Source organism: Cinclus cinclus, chromosome 19 (assembly GCF_963662255.1).
Source record: "Cinclus cinclus chromosome 19, bCinCin1.1, whole genome shotgun sequence".
In the NCBI taxonomy this organism is placed as follows: domain Eukaryota; kingdom Metazoa; phylum Chordata; class Aves; order Passeriformes; family Cinclidae; genus Cinclus; species Cinclus cinclus.
Window position 1 is genome coordinate 8,621,209 of NC_085064.1, and position 18,224 is coordinate 8,639,432.

Here is an 18,224-nt window from a genome sequence, read left to right on the forward strand (position 1 = left end):
TCCTTGATCTTTATCATGACATTGTGATTGTTTTGTCATCTGTGTTGGATGCTGGATGGCTGAGGATTTTGGAGGTCCCCAACAATCCTGTTTGCTGCATGATTCCATGGGAGAATCCCTTGGTCCCTGGGGAGCATGAGAGGGTTTGCTTTTCTGTCTTGGCCATGCACAAGAAACAATGGCAGGAGAAGTGGCTCTGCATCTTGGGGGAGAATGAAACTAAGCATTTTCAGAGAGATCAGAATTGCTTTTAACCTGTGATGGTTTCTGCATAACTTATTATAACCAAGCTTCTATTTAAAAGATTTAACCTTACTGTAACTTTAGTTTCACTTTCTTTTTAAGGAAACATATTTGATTTTTTTGTTTCTGTTGCCACCAACAGATTGTGATCTCTGATGCAACCAGTTTCCTTTCTGTCCTGCTTTCTCTTTTCCAGATAACAGTCTTATTTTGACAGAATTAGTGTTTTACCTCGATGAATCTCCTTTCTGTTCCTGATAAGGGACGACAGCTCTGGATTAATGCATTTCTTTTACTGTTGTTGAACATAGTCCTCATGTCATAAATAATCTCTTCCCTTCTAACAGGATGGGAAAAGCTCAACAGAACTTGTGTTCCTGAACAGAAGCAATTTACTGATTTGTTAATGAGTTTGACTGAAGATCATTATGATCTACGAGTGTTCAACTTTGATAATCCAGCCCCAGCTGCCTGCCTCAGGCTTCCAGCAGCCATGCAATAATCACTCTGGTTTTACAGGGAGAAACTTTCTATGAGTGGTGCTGCTGAGCCTAAATTTCATTTCTTCCAGGGCCCCCTTAACTTCTGTATTACAACATGCATAAAGTTGAAGCTTACAATTGACAAGTCAGATCCATTTCCCTTCATGCAGCATCTCTTATGAATTCTCAGTCATGCACAACGGGATTATTCAGAGACACTCTGTTCTTACTGTAACACTTACGTGTGAGCAATTCAAATAAATCAGAAGGGTGCTAGAAAATCCTCAGGGGCCACAGGTCAGTGATAGAGCACACAGGAGTTTCCAGGTAGAAAAATCAGGCAGTGCTCTCTCATTTTCCCATCTGCCTGTTAATGTTAAGGAATCAGTTATATCTCCTTTGTAACAAAGAACTTTCCATTCTCGCTGAGCAAATGACCTCAACTTTCAGATTTCACAGCATCAGAGTCACCTCTGATGGCTCCCAACTTCCTTGGCCACCCCGTGGGGGATTGCAAGAATGTTAATTTCTGCGAATGAACGTTTTGATTTTAAATTAGTATCAGTAACTCTGAAAGTCCTGTCTCCACCCACAGGAAGGTTTTGTGTGTCGAATCATGCGCTAAAAGAGGACAAATCCATTAAAGACATGCAGACATGGAGGCATTTTCCTCTTCTTTATTGTTTTGTATTAGAAATAGTTTGGAAGCATAAGCAGCATCCTTCAAGTGGATGCACTTAAAAGCATAAATATCTGAATCGCAACTACTCTAAACCATGCTCTTCTCTGCCCTTACAGCACAGCTACTTCAGAATGGCAAACACTGAGTAAAGTTGTTATAGTAATACCTACTTATCTCATAGGGTGTTGTGATTAATGTTGACAAAACACTCACAGCTGTAAGATTCTCTATGAGCTGCTTTCTGTGAGCAGCCTCCAAATATTTATTAATTATTACAGTCCTTCTGTCACTGCTCTGTTTTGCCACGTCTCCAAAGAGACTTTATTGAAGTTATCTCAGGCAGCTGATAAGGTAAATGCGCGTGGGGGGGCATCTCTGTGGCCCTGATTAGATGTGAGATTCAGTAACACAGAACCTTATTAAATAATCTGACATCAGCACCGCTCTGCAACCCAAGTAACAGATTGACTTCTCTGTCCTTATCCAGAGGAGGAACCTGAGCTGGGGAAATTATCAGTATCGCAGCCTGGCTGGGATGGTTTCCAGCTCACCTGGACAGCAGCCGAGGGGGCCTTTGAGAGCTTTGTCGTTCAGGTGCAGGAGCCAGGCAGCCCCGAAGAGCCCCGCAGTGTCACAGTCCCGGGGGCACTGAGCTCTGTGAATGTCACCGGCCTCAAGGCCAACACTCCTTACTCCATCACCCTTCAGGGGCTCACTAGAGGCTACAGGACCAAGCCCCTTTCTCTTGAGACCACCACAGGTACCTTTCCTCCAGCCCCACGTTGTTCTGATGTCGATGTGAGCCGGAGCTGTCGTGAGTGCTGGCCAAGTCCTGCTCACTGGCTCAGCCTTGCCTGGGGTTCCCTGAGCTCCTCAAAGCTTGGCTGAACATCTCAGGCATGGAAATGCCTCATGCTCGGGCTTTCCAGCCAGAGTTTCAGTGCTCTGCTGCAGCCCTTCCCTCCCTGCTTCCCCCCTGTCTCAGAACAGCTTTTTTTTGTTCCCTTTCCTCACTTACCTGGCTGACACTAACAGCAAAACCCAGCTGGATGTGGTACCTGCTTGGGAAAGGCCAGGTTGCCAGGTAAAATTATAAAAATCTTCCCTCCATTGGTCCAGATAATCAAAGCCTGAATGTGTGTTCAGCTTCTACCCTTCAGAAGCTGCCTCTGAAATTCTGTAGTAGCTTCTGTATGAATTGAGACTCAATGTGGTAAAGTTGTGTATACCTGACTCAGGGCAAGGACAAACACCCTCTATATGTTCTTATATAGGAAAAGACATAAATTAATTCCTAATAAGACTAATATTATACATTAAGCCATCTAAGATCACAAAGCAAACTGATTGGTCTGAAAAATATACAATGCAAAAGATTCAATTCAGCAGAACTACCCTAGCATAAAACTGGCCCAAAAGGAGGCAGGTGAGCTCTGTGTTATCAGGAGCTTGCATGAAACTCATCAAGGGCCCCAAAATAATTTTCTGACTGATCATGTGAAAGACAACAGTTTGAAATAAGAGCTTATCACAGGCTTTGACCACAAGAGATAAATGTATATTTACATCTCTGCGGTGTGGCTCTCTGATCCTCCCAGGTGTTATGATAACTGTAATGAGCAGTGTGAGTTAATTGGCACTAAAAGGGCACCAGTGGCCTTTCCTTCAGATCATTTCTTTCAGACAATTTCTGCTGCCTCTGGGCTCCCCTACAGCCGTTTGCAACCTCCTGTGTCTGAGAGATAGCCAGAGCTGGCTCATGCCCGAGCCCAAGGCTCCCCCAAGCACAGAGAGTTCCTCTGATTAGTGAGAACTAATCAGAATTAAAGCATGCACTGCAGCAGAGCTTGCTTGCTCCTGTAGTGTTTTGAGCAGCCTGGCTTGGGCAGGAATGCGTCTGTGCTGTGTCCCAGTGGAAGTTCTGAGCTTTGAGAGTCCTCACCAGGAGCTGGGAGCAGATGCCCGTGGAGAACAGAGCAATGTGCTGGACAAAGAGACAAAGCAGGAAACACATCAGGGGTGTCCTGTCTAAATACGCAATGTGCTCCCTTCTTTACCCTCATGAAAACAGCAGAAAATGCCCTGCTGAGGTTTTCCCTTCCCTTTCTGGGTCAAGCTCAGCACCCAACTTTTCAAAATCCTCCCTTTTGGGGAGTTCCAATTGTTAGAAATATCTGAACCCTCCTGTAACACTATAGGGATGTCTGCAGAGAGGAAGAAACCCCAAGGCATCTCTCCCTGTTTTGCATTTTGGCTCCAGCTCCAAAATTACAAGCCAGCTTTCATAGATTTAAGCTGAAAGGGAAAGTAGAAGAGTAAACAAAACACAAGATTTTCCTTTGGATAAAGCAACGGCTATCATTTTAGCTTCTCCTAAAACTGGAAGCTGTCTTTTCCAAATGCCCCAGGGGCATTCCAGAAAGTTCTTTAGCATCTGCTTTCATGCTCAGACCTCAAAGACATGGCTGTTCCTGCAGGGAAAGGGAAGTAACCATAGTTTTAAATGTATTTTTTCTGTTTGTTTGTTTTTCTTATCTAATATTTTGAGGCACTTTGATTTTATTTCCTCCCCTTAGTACCTGTCTGCTTGTAGCAAGCTTTTACTCACACCCTCTTCCCCAGCTCGGAGTGCTGCCAGCACGGCAGAGAGGAGCCTTTGAGAGCAGGAGGAGGTCAGGGCCCTTCTGACCCCTGTGTTTCCCTCCCCAGGAGAGCAGCCCGGCGTTGCTGAGCTAATGGTTTCCGACATCACCCCCGAAAGCTTCAACCTCTCCTGGACAGCCTCCAACGGGGACTTCGACGTCTTTACCATTGAAATTATTGATTCTAACAGGTTGCTGGAGCCCATGGAGTTCAACCTCTCAGGCAGCTCAAGGACTGCTCATATCTCAGGGCTTTCTCCCAGCACTGATTTCATTGTCTACCTCTCCGGGGTCTCTCGCGGGTTCCGCACACAGGCAATCAGTGCTGCAGCTACCACAGGTACACAAACCTACCTCAGTGCTAACTCTGCTTTTTTGAACTCTTCCTTACAGGTTGTGTCCCCTTCCCTGCCCTCAGCTACCCCACCTGCCCACCCATTTCCCAATCCTCTGCTCTACGCCTCCTGAGGAAGACCAGCTGGGGACATTGTGAGCTGTGAATGTTGAGCCATCACCCCATCCAGCAAAGTCAGGCAATCACCTCGTGCTGGGATCTCATTCACACAATGAGCTCACACATTAAGGTTGGGGCAGCTTCTGAGGCAGATGAGAAACAAAGCAAATATCCCAGGAACCAAGCAGGAGATCATTCCTCACGTTCACCTTTCAACCTGTGTGTGCATCTGTCCCACAGCACAGAGCAGACACAGCTTCTCTCAGATAAGCTCATTTCTAGACACAGATTTATCCTGATTCTCCCAAAAGTTGTCAGGCATGTTTCAATCTGTGCCAGCACAATCCAGCAAGGCATATTCCCTGTTGAATTCAGCTTCAATTATTCAGGTTATGTTGGGTGAGAGATTGAAAAGTCCATTTGAGCTGATGTCAGGGAATGGAATAGGCAGGCACTGAGTTGTTGGCATGTTGCACATTTCAAGGTTTTACAGCTGACAGTTTTCTTTTCCCAGAAAAGACAGGGAAGTCAAAAGTTCAGGATGAGAATGGGAAGTGAGGACTGGACTACAGGAACAGAACATTGTTATTGTAGGAAGATAATGGCTCATGTTGTGATTGTTTAAGAGCTCCAACAAATTTTGCCCTTCTAGGAAAAATTGCCATAGTGATTGTCACAGGAATGGAGTAATGTGGTCAGTGAAAGCAAAGTATCAATTCTCGTCTATCAGAATATAATATCAGTTTCCAGCTGCAGCAGACTGTGAATATCCTCATTTGGTGATGGCTGGCAGGGTCAGGGTGATGGCAGGGGTATGGGAAACATAGGGAAACACAAGGCTGGGTGACCCTTGTGACCTGTGGTCTTGCAAATTCAAACTTCTCTATAATTTATTTTGTTGCTTTGGCTTTTAATAACTGTGATACATTTCCATTTGTTTTTCTTCCCGTAGTAGAGGAACTTCTCCTTAGCAAACTCAGTGTATCAAACGCTACCTCAGACAGCCTGTCACTCACCTGGGAGGCACAGGACAAGGCCTTTGACCATTTCATTCTGGAAGTCAAGAACTCTGACTTCCCCTTGGACTCCCTGGTGCTCACAGTACCAGGGGACTCCCAGCACTCTGTAGTGACCAACCTCAAAGCTGCCACTAATTACACAGTCCAGCTCCATGGGGTAATTGATGGGCAAGGTGGGCAGACCTTGACAGCCATGGCAACCACAGGTATTTCACTGTTTCACCTCCCAGGTTTGCTTTTTATTCTCTTTTCTCTTGCTGTCCACTGAACTGCTCTAAAATGTGGTTCCAACTCATCGTCGTCCCCGGGGGAATTATAGGGAGATCACCATGAGGGGAGGCTGAAATGCACTGAGAGGGCCTGGAAAAAGATCTGAAGCAGTGGAAAAGGCTGAAAAAGTGCCCCCAGCATTAAGAGAGCCGTGATGATTTCCTTATATATACACACCTGTCTGCAAGTTCAGTGTATATATAATTGCCTTGCTCCAGATGGTTGATGTGTTTCACACAACATCTTTGCACTTGATCTTGAATGAAGTTGTTTATCCCACCCTCCCTTGCTTTTCTGGGGGTGGGAGAGAGGCCTTGGTGTCATTCTCATTCTGGAGAGGCACCTGCATGTCAGTTTTGTCCTCCTCAAAGCCAGATGTCTCCCCAGGCATTTGCATCTCTGGTGGGCGTTTCGTGCCGCATGTGAAATGACCAACCCAAACTGCACAGAGTGGTCTGGCCACCTTCTGCTGGTTCTGAGATTTTTCCCTGCCCAGGATTTTTATATTCTCGGCACAGAGCCTGGCTCAAAAAGCAAATTCCCCTTTTCTTGGTGGTCAGCCCACCACTGTGTCCCTTGCATTGCTCCCTTTGAGTTTCCACGGTCTTGTCTTGTTTCCTTGGGTGTCAGAGCTTTTCCTGTGGTGGTGGTGGTGCTGATTCCAGGATGGCAGGAGATCACTAAGACTTGCCTGAGGATATGATTCCAGCTCATTTTGCATGCAGCATTCCTGGGAGTCAGGCTGTCATGCTGGGAATGTGCCTGACCCTGGATGCAGGTGGCATGTGAAGGAATGTGGCCATGCCATGGTGAGGTTGGAAAGGCTCCGTTTGCCCACTCGGAGCTGCATGTGGGGCTGAGGGCTCAGTTTTCCTGGGTTTTCCACCCAAGCCTGTTTGCTTTGTTTGGAAAATTTCTCATCTCCTTGCCTGTCTTCAAGAGCACCATGGTGGCATCTTCCCTGTTGGCCAAGAAGGCAGCCATGGTCACTGGTTGGTAGCATGACATCTGTGACATCTGTGACATCTGTGTCCTTAACTGGGGCCACTTCATTCACCTCTTCCCAGACAATTCCAGAGAAGGAGGTGGATTATTATTATTGTTCAAAAGTCTTGCAATGAGGGACAGGACTAAAAGTTGGAACATCTTGCAGCAGTTCTTGTTTTAGAAAGAAAAAGTTTTCACTCTTTCACCACTCTCTGTCGGTGGGACCCCTCTCTGTGACTTTTCTCCCAGCATGGGTCACTCCTCCTTCCTTATTTTTCTGTGTCTCACTGGCTGCATTTCCCAAGGTGTTCTTGGTTCCTACTCAATTGGCAGCATAAAAAGTAGAAAATCAGCCCAGAGAGCAAACACAGGATTCTCTGACCCTCTGACTGTTGGATCATGTTTGTTTTCTCTCTGGGATTTAATTAAACTTTAATGATTTTTGTGCTAAGTGTAAGAGGTTTAAAAGAGAATGGGTGAGGAGCTCTCACTCTCCTGAAAGGAAAAGTTTCTCTCCTGGCAGGGCAGAGATGTGAATTTGAATTTCCTCTAGCAGAAAGGGAAAGTCTTTGGTTCTTAAGGAGGTGCCCTGACCACTGAACAGCCAGGAAGGAGAGCAAGAGCAGTGTGGGGTTTATTGTTTATTAGACATTCTCTGATTGTGCTCAATCAGAGGATGAGGAACACCTTATCTGTGGAGTCCAGGGAGGTTTTGGCCTGAGATTAGTGCTGAGATAATCCCTGTTAGGCCTGAAATCCCTCATAAACCTCAGAGTCCAAAAATAGAAGGATCTACAACTCCAGGCAACAGAAACACCAAACAGAACCTGGGCTGTGATTTCAAGGATTCCTGCCTGAATCCTACTTTCTCTATTTCAAAATTGCTGTTAGGTCTGCATTCCCATCAAACTCCCAGTGTGGAATTTCTGCAATTTGTATGTGTATGTTGTTAGTGCTTCTGTAAACCAGGCCCACATTTCATTAGGCAAGTTGAGTTTATTTAAGAAAATTTAATGAAAAAATATAAAAGTCAGCACTAATTTCAGCGGCTTCTTTCCAAAACCTGGAAAAATCTCTCTTGCAGCACTGTTTTTCATTTATTTATTTATTTATTTATTTTTGTTTTAATTCAACCACATAAAAACAAGGTTAAAGTGTTGTTTTTGAGCACCTCTCTGCTGATTCCCCCACGCCCCTGGAGTAAAGCTGCCTGTTCACCTGTGTTCCTTTCTCCCCCAGAGGCTGAGCCACAGCTGGGCACGCTCACCCTCACAAACGTTACCCCTGACAGCTTCAACCTGTCCTGGACCACCCGAGATGGGCCCTTTGCCACGTTTGTTATCAAAATCCAAGATTCCCTGGCGGCACAGGAAGCCCGGGAGCTGACAGTGCCGGGGGGCACCCGCAGCGCCCACATCTCAGGCCTCACACATCACACTGCCTATGACATTCATGTCCAGGGCACCACCAGGGCAGGTGTCCCCACAGAGCCCCTCACTGCTTTTGTCACCACAGGTACCTGCTCCGAGCTTCGTAGTCCCTTTCTTGGCTCAGGGAAATGCGTACCCCAAAAAAGCTCTAGCCAGCAACAATGGGTTTGTTTGAAAACCTGGTGCAAGGAGAAGGCGGAACAGAAATGTTGACCTTAAAAAAATTCCTGGAAGTGACGTTAGCTTAGAGGGAGTTAAAAGGCCACCTTGGATGGGGCTCTGAACAAGCTGGGGTAGTGGAAAGTGTCCCTGCCCATGGCAGGGGTGGGATGGGATGAGTTTAAGGTGCCTTCCAACCCAAATTATTCTGTCATTCCACGATTCTGTCGTTAAGACCCCTGTGGAGCCTTTCTCCCATGTCTAATAATCTTTTATAACTCCTGAAGCTTGAGGGAGAGATTTGCCTGATGCTCAGCAGTCCATCAGACAGGGCTGGCTCGTGGAACACCTCCTGTCCCTGTTCCCTTCCACAGACCTACCCAAAACATGAATCTTGGGGATTGCTTGATTAAAAGTAAATAAGATGCAAAAATATCCCAAAAAGAGTATTCAAATATGTAAATATTAATACATAAGGACTTCCAAATTATAACTCTTCAAGGGGGAATGTTTATGCCAAGTTCTAACAAAATCCATTTCAGCACTTGTGAAATGTCAAAAGCAAACCCAAAACCCTTTTCAGGAGAAGGTTCTGCCTTTAACTAACTGGTGTTTTCTGAAGTGAGTGGAATTTTGGGTGGAAGACTGGGTGAATCAGCTCCTGAGCCAACACAGCGAGGCTGGACAAATACTGTGGAGAAATAGGAGCAATGCCTGAGATCCAGGATCAAGGCCAGGGCTTAGCAGAACCACCTGGGCTTCCCATTTGACTTGTCAGATTTTGAGTGAGCAAAATACACTGAGAATCTTGCAAAGCTTTGGCCTTTTTTTTTTTTTTGGCTGAGATTTAGTGGATAAATTTTGAATCGTTTTCCACGTCTTTTCACTTTGACAAATGTCACACAGATGTGAAAAAGGACCCCTCCATGGAATTTGTTTAAGTTTTCAACAGAGCACAGCACAGCAGCAGCTGATCTGCACTGGCTGTGACCCTGAGTGATTAATGTTCCTGTTCTGGCACCTCTGACCCCTCCAGCACTGAAAACTAAAGCTGGAGATATTCATGTGAAATAGGTAAAGAAGCAAAATACAGGAGTTGGGAATGCCCAAACTGAGGCTTGTCCCTAAAGCACGGATGGTGGAGAGAAGTAAAGAAAATTGAAAGCTTTATGTGCAGCATTTCTAAAGCAGTTTTGGTTATAATTTTCTTACAGTACAAGGGTAGCAACAGCAGCAATATGCTTACACAGGAAGCTTGGGAGGGGTTTCAGTGGAGCTTATGAGAGGACGTGCTGAGACATCCTTGAGGAAAATTCAAAACTGAGCTCCATTCAAAATCCTCAACTTGTGGTCCTGGCTGTTAAATCCACACTAGGGGGGGAAATATGATTTTTGCTTGGTGGAATCTGTGACACTTTCTAATTTGCAATGTTTTTCACTTATTTCTTTTGTGTGTGTGTGTGTGTTTTTGCACCTTCCCTTCTTTTAGAGGCCATGCCCCCACTGGAAAACCTAACAGTGTCTGATATGAACCCCTATGGGTTCACAGTGTCCTGGATGGCATCGGAGAATGCCTTTGACAACTTTCTAGTAGTCGTGGTGGATTCTGGCAAGCTGCTGGACCCACAGGAGTTCCTCCTTTCGGGAGCCCAGAGAGAACTGAAGCTTAAAGGCCTAATTACTGGCATTGGCTATGAGGTTTTGCTTTATGGGTTTGCCAAGGGGCACCAAACAAAGCCCCTGAGCGCTCTGGCTGTTACAGGTATTTCAATGTGAGCAAATTGTTCCCTTCCACCCTTTTCTCTCTCGCTTTCCTTCTCACCTGGAAGACATTTCATGCAAACTTTGGCTTTTGCATCCTCCTCTGCATCATGGCTCCACGTAACTCCTCGTGACTGATGGGTTCACCAGTGGAATTCTGTTCCCTTTAACTTGATCTTTCCCTCTGATGGTTCCTGTGGAGGAGCATGTGGGGGGCTGAGGGGTGGACGATCCTTATGGTCTTGCAGGTACCTCTAACAAAGTCTTGAAAGAAGAATGGCTGCATGCAGAGCTCGTCTTGTTAACAGCTGGGCACATCAGCATTGTCCAACAGCATCATTCTCCCACGTTCCAGCCATCAGGAGCTTCAGGAAGAGCCGTGGACTTCTTCCCATGGCCTCCTCTCTTTCCCTCTCATTGTGGGTCCCACTCACAGTGGGATCATTGCCACCCCAAAGCTGGTACCTCTCTCCTCAAACCAGCTCATGCTTCCAGCTACATCAGAGCTGCTGTTTTCCAGCAGCGCTTGAGCTTTCTTGGGAAATCATTGCAGGCTGATTCTCCAGCCCCAGAGACATCAGTTCTCATCTGCACATTCCTTTCTGGGCAGCAATGAAGCTGGGAGGGGATCTGGTGGACGGTTTGAGAGGAAATAAATGGGAATGGCTTTGTGTGGAAGGAAGGATTGCACTGGAGGTGCTGTAGGACATAACCACTCCAGCAGCAATTCTCCAGGGAACAGTGCCTGACCATACTTACTTAGAGGTGTTTGTGCAGGAAATTAATAATTTAGAGCCTTGGAATCCTTTTGAATGGGTTCATTAACCAAAGGCAGCAGCTCTTGCATTTGGATTGAAGGGTGCTGTTTAAGAGAGGAATTTTCATTATTCCCCTTTGTTGTTCAAGAGCACAGTAAAGGATTCATGGGATCAGAAGCATCACAAATGCCAGAAGTGCATGAAGTAAGGGGTTTGCATGGAGAAAAGGAATTTTCAGTGGCTTCTGTGTTGTCCTCCTAGCAGAGAGAGGTCTGAGAATGTTCCAGACATGCAGTTCTGTAACAGGAGCCTGTTATTATTGGCCATAAAGGAGTCACACAGGTAGGGAGGGAGAAATGCCCAGGAAACTCACCTTTAGCATGTGTAATTCTGCATGTGGGAGAAAAACCTGTGTGTCCATGCAGTGGTTTGCTGTTCAAGAGTGAAAGTTGGAATGGGCCTGCACACACACTCTCATTTATCCTATTCTATATAACACTAATATTTTTTTTTTTTTTTTTAATAGCTGGCAGATTGTTCCCCTTGCTTTGAACTGTGGTCGGATTCTTGCAGTGTGCTATAGCCAGATCTCAGGCAGGTCTCTGATCAACTGATTAAAAAATCATTTCTTCTCCCTACTGCTATCTTCTCCTTTTTTAGAAGCAGAACCCGAGGTCGACAACCTTCTGGTTTCAGACGCAACTCCAGATGGATTCCGTCTCTCCTGGACTGCAGACGATGGGGTTTTCAACAGTTTTGTTCTAAAAATCAGGGACACCAAAAGGAAATCTGACCCCCTGGAGCTGATAGTGCCAGGCCATGAGCGCACCCAGGATATAACAGGGCTGAAAGAGGGCACTGAATATGAGATTGAGCTCTATGGAGTTGGCAGTGGACAACGTTCCCAGCCCATAAACACAGTAGCATTCACAGGTATTGTCTTTGCAGTGGGAAAAGTGTGACAACAAACCATTCCCTGTTCCTTTCAGCAGCTCCTTTTCACAGCCAGCTTGTGCTGTTCCAAAGGTGTCCTGAACTATCTCCTGCATGTCCCTTATCCAAGTCACTGGCTCAGTGTGGTGTGGTTGTGATCAGTCTCAGCTTCCCAAGTTTCATCACTGTCTGTTTAATATAGTTTAATTGAATTACTTTAATGATCAGGAATTAGGCAGCAGTGTGGCAATTAAAACACTGTCTTTGAGGGCCAAGAAATATTGTTTGTACATCAGCGTTTTTCAGTGATTTTCTGTGACTAATTACATCTCAGCTCTGCACAACAATTTTACCTCTCTAAGAAAGAGTTATGACAAAATCAATTTACCAGGGCCATTGAGAAATTTATTTATGGCTTGACCAGCAAAGGCCTAAGCACCATTAACTTAGACTGATCTTACCAGGAGCAACATGTGCTCATTAATTCAAATTGACTTGAGTTTCTTTACAAAATCAAAGCTTTGATTCAGGTTCATAATTGAAGCTTTTCATTTTGGCACTTTGTAATGAAGAGTTTCAATCTTTTTTTCCACACCAGAAGCGTGGTTTCATTCTGAAACGTATTCAAGCCTGAAGCACATGATGCAATGTTTCACGAGCTAAATTTGGTCTTTAAAAAATGTTGAGCTTGCTGATGTGAAAATGTAGTAATTTGAAATCAAAGTAATTATGGGAGGAAAGAAAAAGGATGGGTACAGGACAGGCAAGGGAGATCTCACCAGGGGCTGCAGCTCCTTCTGAGAGGCAGCTCTGGGCCAGGGACAGGAGCCAGGGAACGGCTGGAGCTGGGCCAGGGCAGGCTCAGGCTGGAGATGAGGGAAAGGTTCTTCCCTGAGCCAGAGGGTGCTGGGCACTGCCCAGGCTCCCCAGGGAATGGTCCCGGCCCCGAGGCTGCCAGAGCTCCAGGAGCGTTTGGACAGCGCTGCCAGGGATGGACGGGGGGGATTGTTGGGGCTGGGGTTGGACTGGGGCTGCACTGGGTGATCCTGTGGGTCCCTTCCAGCTCAGGGTATGATTCTCAGTTCCATGAGTGAGCAAACCTGCAAGAATGCCTAAAGGAAGCATTTGCCAGCCAGCACCCAGGGAAAGAGCAGCAACACCTCAGCGTTGAACAGCTTCTCCAGAAGCAGCCTCAGAGCCCTCACCCTCCACCTGCTGCCTGTGGGCTCAGCTGCAGGCACAGAAAGGCCCCAGCTCCACTCCTGCCATCACAGGATGACATCACACAGCATCACATCACATCACATCACATCACATCACATCACATCACATCACATGCCATCGTGTCCCTCCTGCCATCACATCCCTGCCATAACCAGCCAGGCCACCCTCACACTCCCCCAGACACTTCCATGGTGCAGAACATGCACCAGCAGCCCCCCTTGGCCAGGCTCCTGCACGCCTGCTCCTAATGGAGAGGGATGTTTAAAGTCCACTGCAGTTGTTGGCAGCACGTCCCCCTCCTCCCTGCCTCCCAGGATATTTATAAGAGTTACCATTTTCCTCTTGACCACGTCCCTGTGCAGCCCTGGCAGGGAGATTTAGCACATGTCACCTACTGGACCAATAGCCCAAGAGATGCTTGTCAGCTGTAAATAGCCCATGAATAATGGACAACAGAGCCACAAAAACCCAGCTAAATTATTTGGGCTGCAGGTTACACCACATTGGGTCGGTGGCTGACAAGGCAGCCAACTATTTTCTTTTTTAGGAGTGGATTATTGCACAAACATATGGATATTTATAGCATTTCCAGTGTGGTTGCAAGGAAATATTTCTGTCTCTGAAGAGGGAATTTATCCACTGCTGCTCTCGGAGTTGGTGTCTTTTAGAAATATATCTGTAAAATCTCAGTTAAGCTGCAATTTAATCCTCACTGGGGGACCACAGCACACCTATGGTCCAATTAATATCCTTGTGGGAAGTATGAGTCTCATGCTGCTCCTTTCCTCTTCTTCCAGCAGTGTTTTGCCACACTGTGACAGCGTTTTTCTTTCTCCTGAGATGATTACAAAACACTTAAAATGCTCTTGATACGTGATAAATGCAAAGTGCTGCTTCCTGTTGATTGGAAGAAGAAAGCCAGGGAACATCCTCCTTTAGTCTAGGAATGAAAGAACAATTATTTAAAAAAAAAAAAAGAAAAAAAATCCCTAAGAAAATAGCTGCTCTCATGTACCATGGGTGTTTTAGCAGCTCTCAGCAGAGTTCTCTGTCTCTCATACACCTCTTTGGGAATGATGCTGCAGGATAAAGTAAAGATATCTCACCTGTGCCTGGCCAACAGATGACCTGAGGTTCTCTGTGAGTGCCAGGTCAGGAGCACGCTGGCTGCTTTCTATGCCTGCTTCATTCTGGCTTTCAGGTAGCCCAAGAAGATGATTTCCTTTGCTTCTTTTCCATTTCCCTGTGCTCAAAGGTGCAAATCTCTCCCATTTCTGGGATTCATTCCAGGACAGATGCTCTGATGGTCCATTATATTTCCTGCCAGGTTCTCGCCCAGGAAAGGTGCAGTTGGGGGACTTGGGGATGTGGAAAACTCACATCAAAGCTCTTTGTCATGCAGCTCACCTGGTGCAGAAAACAAGCCTGAGGCCCATGGAAATGTGCACAGCAGAGTCCAAGTGGGATGGATTGGGGATTTTCTTTTCTGGGAAAAGCTGAAATTTTCCAGGTGTATGAAAACCAAGTGCTGGTCCATCTCTCTGGTCTCCAAAATCACCACTGACCTTTTTCTTCAGCCACTCAGGCCACCTAAAATGTAAAGCAAAACCAATGTTACTTTTTATTTCTCTCTCTTTCCCACATTTTCTTTATTTTCTCCAATTTCCTTCAGTCTGTACTCAAATCAGCCACATAGCTTTTCCAACTCCACCTTGCTTCCTTTCTTATCTGAAATTCTTTTCTTCCCTTGGCTTGTCCATGTGAGCAAACCCCACCAGCACAACACTTCTACTGAGCTCCAGAGACATAATTTACATTTCTCTTGAGAGCTCAGTTGTTTTTCATTCCTTGCCTTTTAGTTGATTTAGTGCCCTGCTGCTTTGGGGACACATGGAACAAACAGCCTCTGACTCCTTTCCTGCAGGCACGTTCTTTCCAAGCTATTTCAAGCCCAATCCCTATTTTTTTTCCTTCTCTTGCCCCCCTTCCCCTGCCCTCAGCCTGTCTCCACTCATCTTCATGTGGCTGATGTTTGGATGTCTCCTCTTTGTTCTAATGGTCTGCTCTGTGTGTGCTGTTTGTTTTTTAATACCTCAGGGTTGTTTTGGTTACAGCCAAAAAAGCTGGAAAGATTGGAAGTGGGATGATCAATGTAAACCTGGAAGTGGCAGCTTTCTTTAGCACATCCTTCCGAAGCCCTTTCCATGCTTGTTCTGCAGAATCTTAAGCAAGCCTCCAACTGGAATGTTGTGTTTAAGTCTGGGTTATTTTTGGTAAAATCTGGTCTTTGTTTGCCCAGTTTACTGATTTAATTTATGTGGGCAAGTGCAGTGCTCAGGTTTTGACAGGAAAAGCTTGAGTTTTATGACAAAGAGCTGCAGTGGAGCCACAGGTGCCTTCCTCATGATGGCTGCACTTGGATGTTCCCTGGATGGATGTGCTTGAAAGAAAAATCATGGACTCAGAGAGAGATTCCAGGAGAAAAATCTTGTTGCTTCTGGTTTGAAGCAAACAGAAGTTCCAGGAGTGAGTCCTTGAGAGGAGCCTTGAGGGACTCCCACACCTGAGTCCAGGTCACCTTGGAGCACCCTGCATTAGGAACTTCATGCCCAGGAAGAGATCTGTCAATGGCTGTCACTGCTGTGTGTCACAGAAGGCTCTGGAACTCAGTGGAAGGTCTAAAACATCCTCCAAGTGAAACTGGGGTAGAAAAAAATCTGAAATACAGCATCACATGGGTAGCAGAATGAAATTTCTGTGCATATTCCTCTCTCCTTTTCTACAGCACTGAAATCTCTGTTATTTCTTTATGTTGATACACACTGGGCGTTTTTAACCTATGCAATACTGGAATGGTCCTGAAAAAAGGGAAAATTTGGACCAAGTGGGTTGTTGCTGTAATAAACCCCTTCAGTTTTGTAGCCCCTGCATTAATCTTGTTCAGAACAGAGCATTGACAGCACCAGCTCATGGTTTAGGGTGATAAAACAAATCAGTTTTTCAGCACTAAGGACTGAGAAACAAATGATTTACCTTTTCTTCCCCATGTGGTGTGTTCTCTGCTCTCCCCTGACAGTGGTTGGCTCTCCCAAGGGAATTTCTTTCTCTGACATCACGGAAAATGCTGCCACAGTGAGCTGGACCCCCCCTCACTCCCGTGTGGAAAACTTCCGGATCTCCTACGTCCCCATCACGGGAGGTGAGCAGGGACAGGGAAGGCAGGGAGAGCAGGGAGGGTTTGCTGGGCTGCCACCCCTCCTTTCAGCACATCTCCCAGGTGATGTTGCACAGATCATCTCTTGTTTCTTCAGCAATGAGGGTGTGTAACCACCCTTTGCCTGGGCACTGTGTCCTCATCCTCATCCTCATCCCATGGGCAGGGCTTGTAAGGCTGCTCAGAGGTGGATGCTGGAGTGGTTGTACTCCTAATTAATCTCTGTCTGAACCTCCTCAGCAAGGATTAGTTTCCAAACTGTCATTGTTTTGGAGGCACTTCATGAGCTGAACACGCAGGAAAAGATGGCCCTTGGAAATAATAATCCTAATCCGTAGATGTAAAAATTCTTCAAGGTAGTGATTTGCTCAGTGCTCCCCAACATTGTCTCTTTCTGGTTTGGTGTTCAACTTCAAAACCTTCCTCCACTTAACAGACTTTTTACCTAATTTAGGAACATCTCTGAAGGGAAACAGCTAAAGAGCAAACACTAGACATCAGCACAAAAAATGAAGTCCTGCTGTTGACTGAGACAAGGAAAGATTTAGGTCTTTATAGACAATATAGCCTGGAAGCACACATGCAGCTTTAAATATAGTGGTCCCAACAGAAGAAAAGGAGTCCAGTCATAAAGTTAGGCACTTGTCCAAGTGCTTTCCTGGAATAAACCCAGAATTTGGAGTAAATATGGGTGCTAAGTCCTCAGGCAGACACAGAGAGCCTTTTAAAATAACATGTACTATATCTTTATTCTAAATGAGGGGGGTAAAGGAGAATCTTCCAGATCTCCCAGCAAACAAGGCAAATCTAAACTGCAAGTCCTGTTCTCAAGGTCTTTGAACTCCCATGTAGACACTTCAGGGGTTTCTGCTTACACCTTCTCTGGGAAACTGTGTTTTTTCTGAACAGAAATCACAGAATGGCTTGCATAGGAAGGCACCTTAAATCTGATTTCATTCCAACTCTGCCACAGACCCTCCACTAAAAGTGTTAAGTTTTCTAACTGACTACAAACCAGTGATTCAGATTTAGATGTTATGGCAACAAGATTTGACACCAGTGGTTGTAACTAACTGGGGAAAACTCATCTCCTGCTGTAGAAGCACATCCATGGAGGCCATAGCATCTTTATTTTGAAAGACACCCTTCAAGCATTTCCTGGAGTGTTGTGTCACTCATCCCGTGGCATTTGACCTCATCCTAGGTACTCCAAATGTTGTCACAGTCGAGGGGAGCAAGACGAGGACCAAGCTGGTGAAGTTGGTCCCAGGTATGGACTACAATGTCAGCATCATCTCTGTGAAAGGCTTTGAAGAAAGTGAGCCCATCTCTGGCATCCTGAAAACAGGTAATAACAAAAAAAATACCAGGAAATAGCAGCTTTTTAAATGGATCATGTGGGCTGCAGGAGAGACTCAGGGACTAGAGCTGCAGACACACCAAGATCCCATTTTTGCTGCCCACACAAACTGTAGGAAGTCCTTTTTCCCACTCCTTTATCTTTGCATTTTACATGAAGATGGAACTTGTAAGTTTGGTCAGGCTCCCATTTGTTAAATACTAAATAAATCTGTGAGAAGGAGACAATTCATGTATTTACAGTTCTAATTCATCAGAAAAAAAACCAAAACGAAACAACAAAACCCACAGAGTTTTCTTGGTTCTTTTTTTAATTAATGGTGATTTTGAGATGAGGGAGCAAAGGGCCAGCTTAGCTGAGCAGTTCAGAACAGTTTGTGTTGTGGACTTCACATGTCCCAGGTTCCAGACTCTTCTAAGCATACGAACATTCTCTCTCCTGACTTTTTCCTCGTTATTCTCTCAATATTTTTCTCAATATTCTGTCTCCTGATTTTTTCTTTAAATGTCCCTGCAGGAAATGAGGGTCCCCTCTGCTCCTGCGGACCCCTCCTTGTACTCTTTTTGGGGAGCTAACAAACATTCAGAGAGCTGAGGGAAAGAACAA

General features: G+C 45.6%; 1 protein-coding gene across 2 annotated transcripts in view; it reads left to right on the forward strand.

Annotated features, from left to right (window-relative positions):
* Window positions 1-18,224, forward strand: part of TNC (tenascin C) — a 45,157-nt gene that overhangs the window by 16,278 nt on the left and 10,655 nt on the right. Inside the window, exons 10-17 of one of the 2 annotated variants that reach the window (XM_062505432.1) lie at window positions 1,895-2,167; window positions 4,117-4,389; window positions 5,456-5,728; window positions 8,019-8,294; window positions 9,858-10,130; window positions 11,548-11,820; window positions 16,121-16,243; window positions 17,463-17,606. In XM_062505432.1, coding sequence (XP_062361416.1) covers window positions 1,895-2,167; window positions 4,117-4,389; window positions 5,456-5,728; window positions 8,019-8,294; window positions 9,858-10,130; window positions 11,548-11,820; window positions 16,121-16,243; window positions 17,463-17,606 — 1,908 coding nt within the window. The remainder of the gene's footprint in view (window positions 1-1,894; window positions 2,168-4,116; window positions 4,390-5,455; window positions 5,729-8,018; window positions 8,295-9,857; window positions 10,131-11,547; window positions 11,821-16,120; window positions 16,244-17,462; window positions 17,607-18,224) is intronic. The other variant, XM_062505433.1, reaches the window with a different exon arrangement.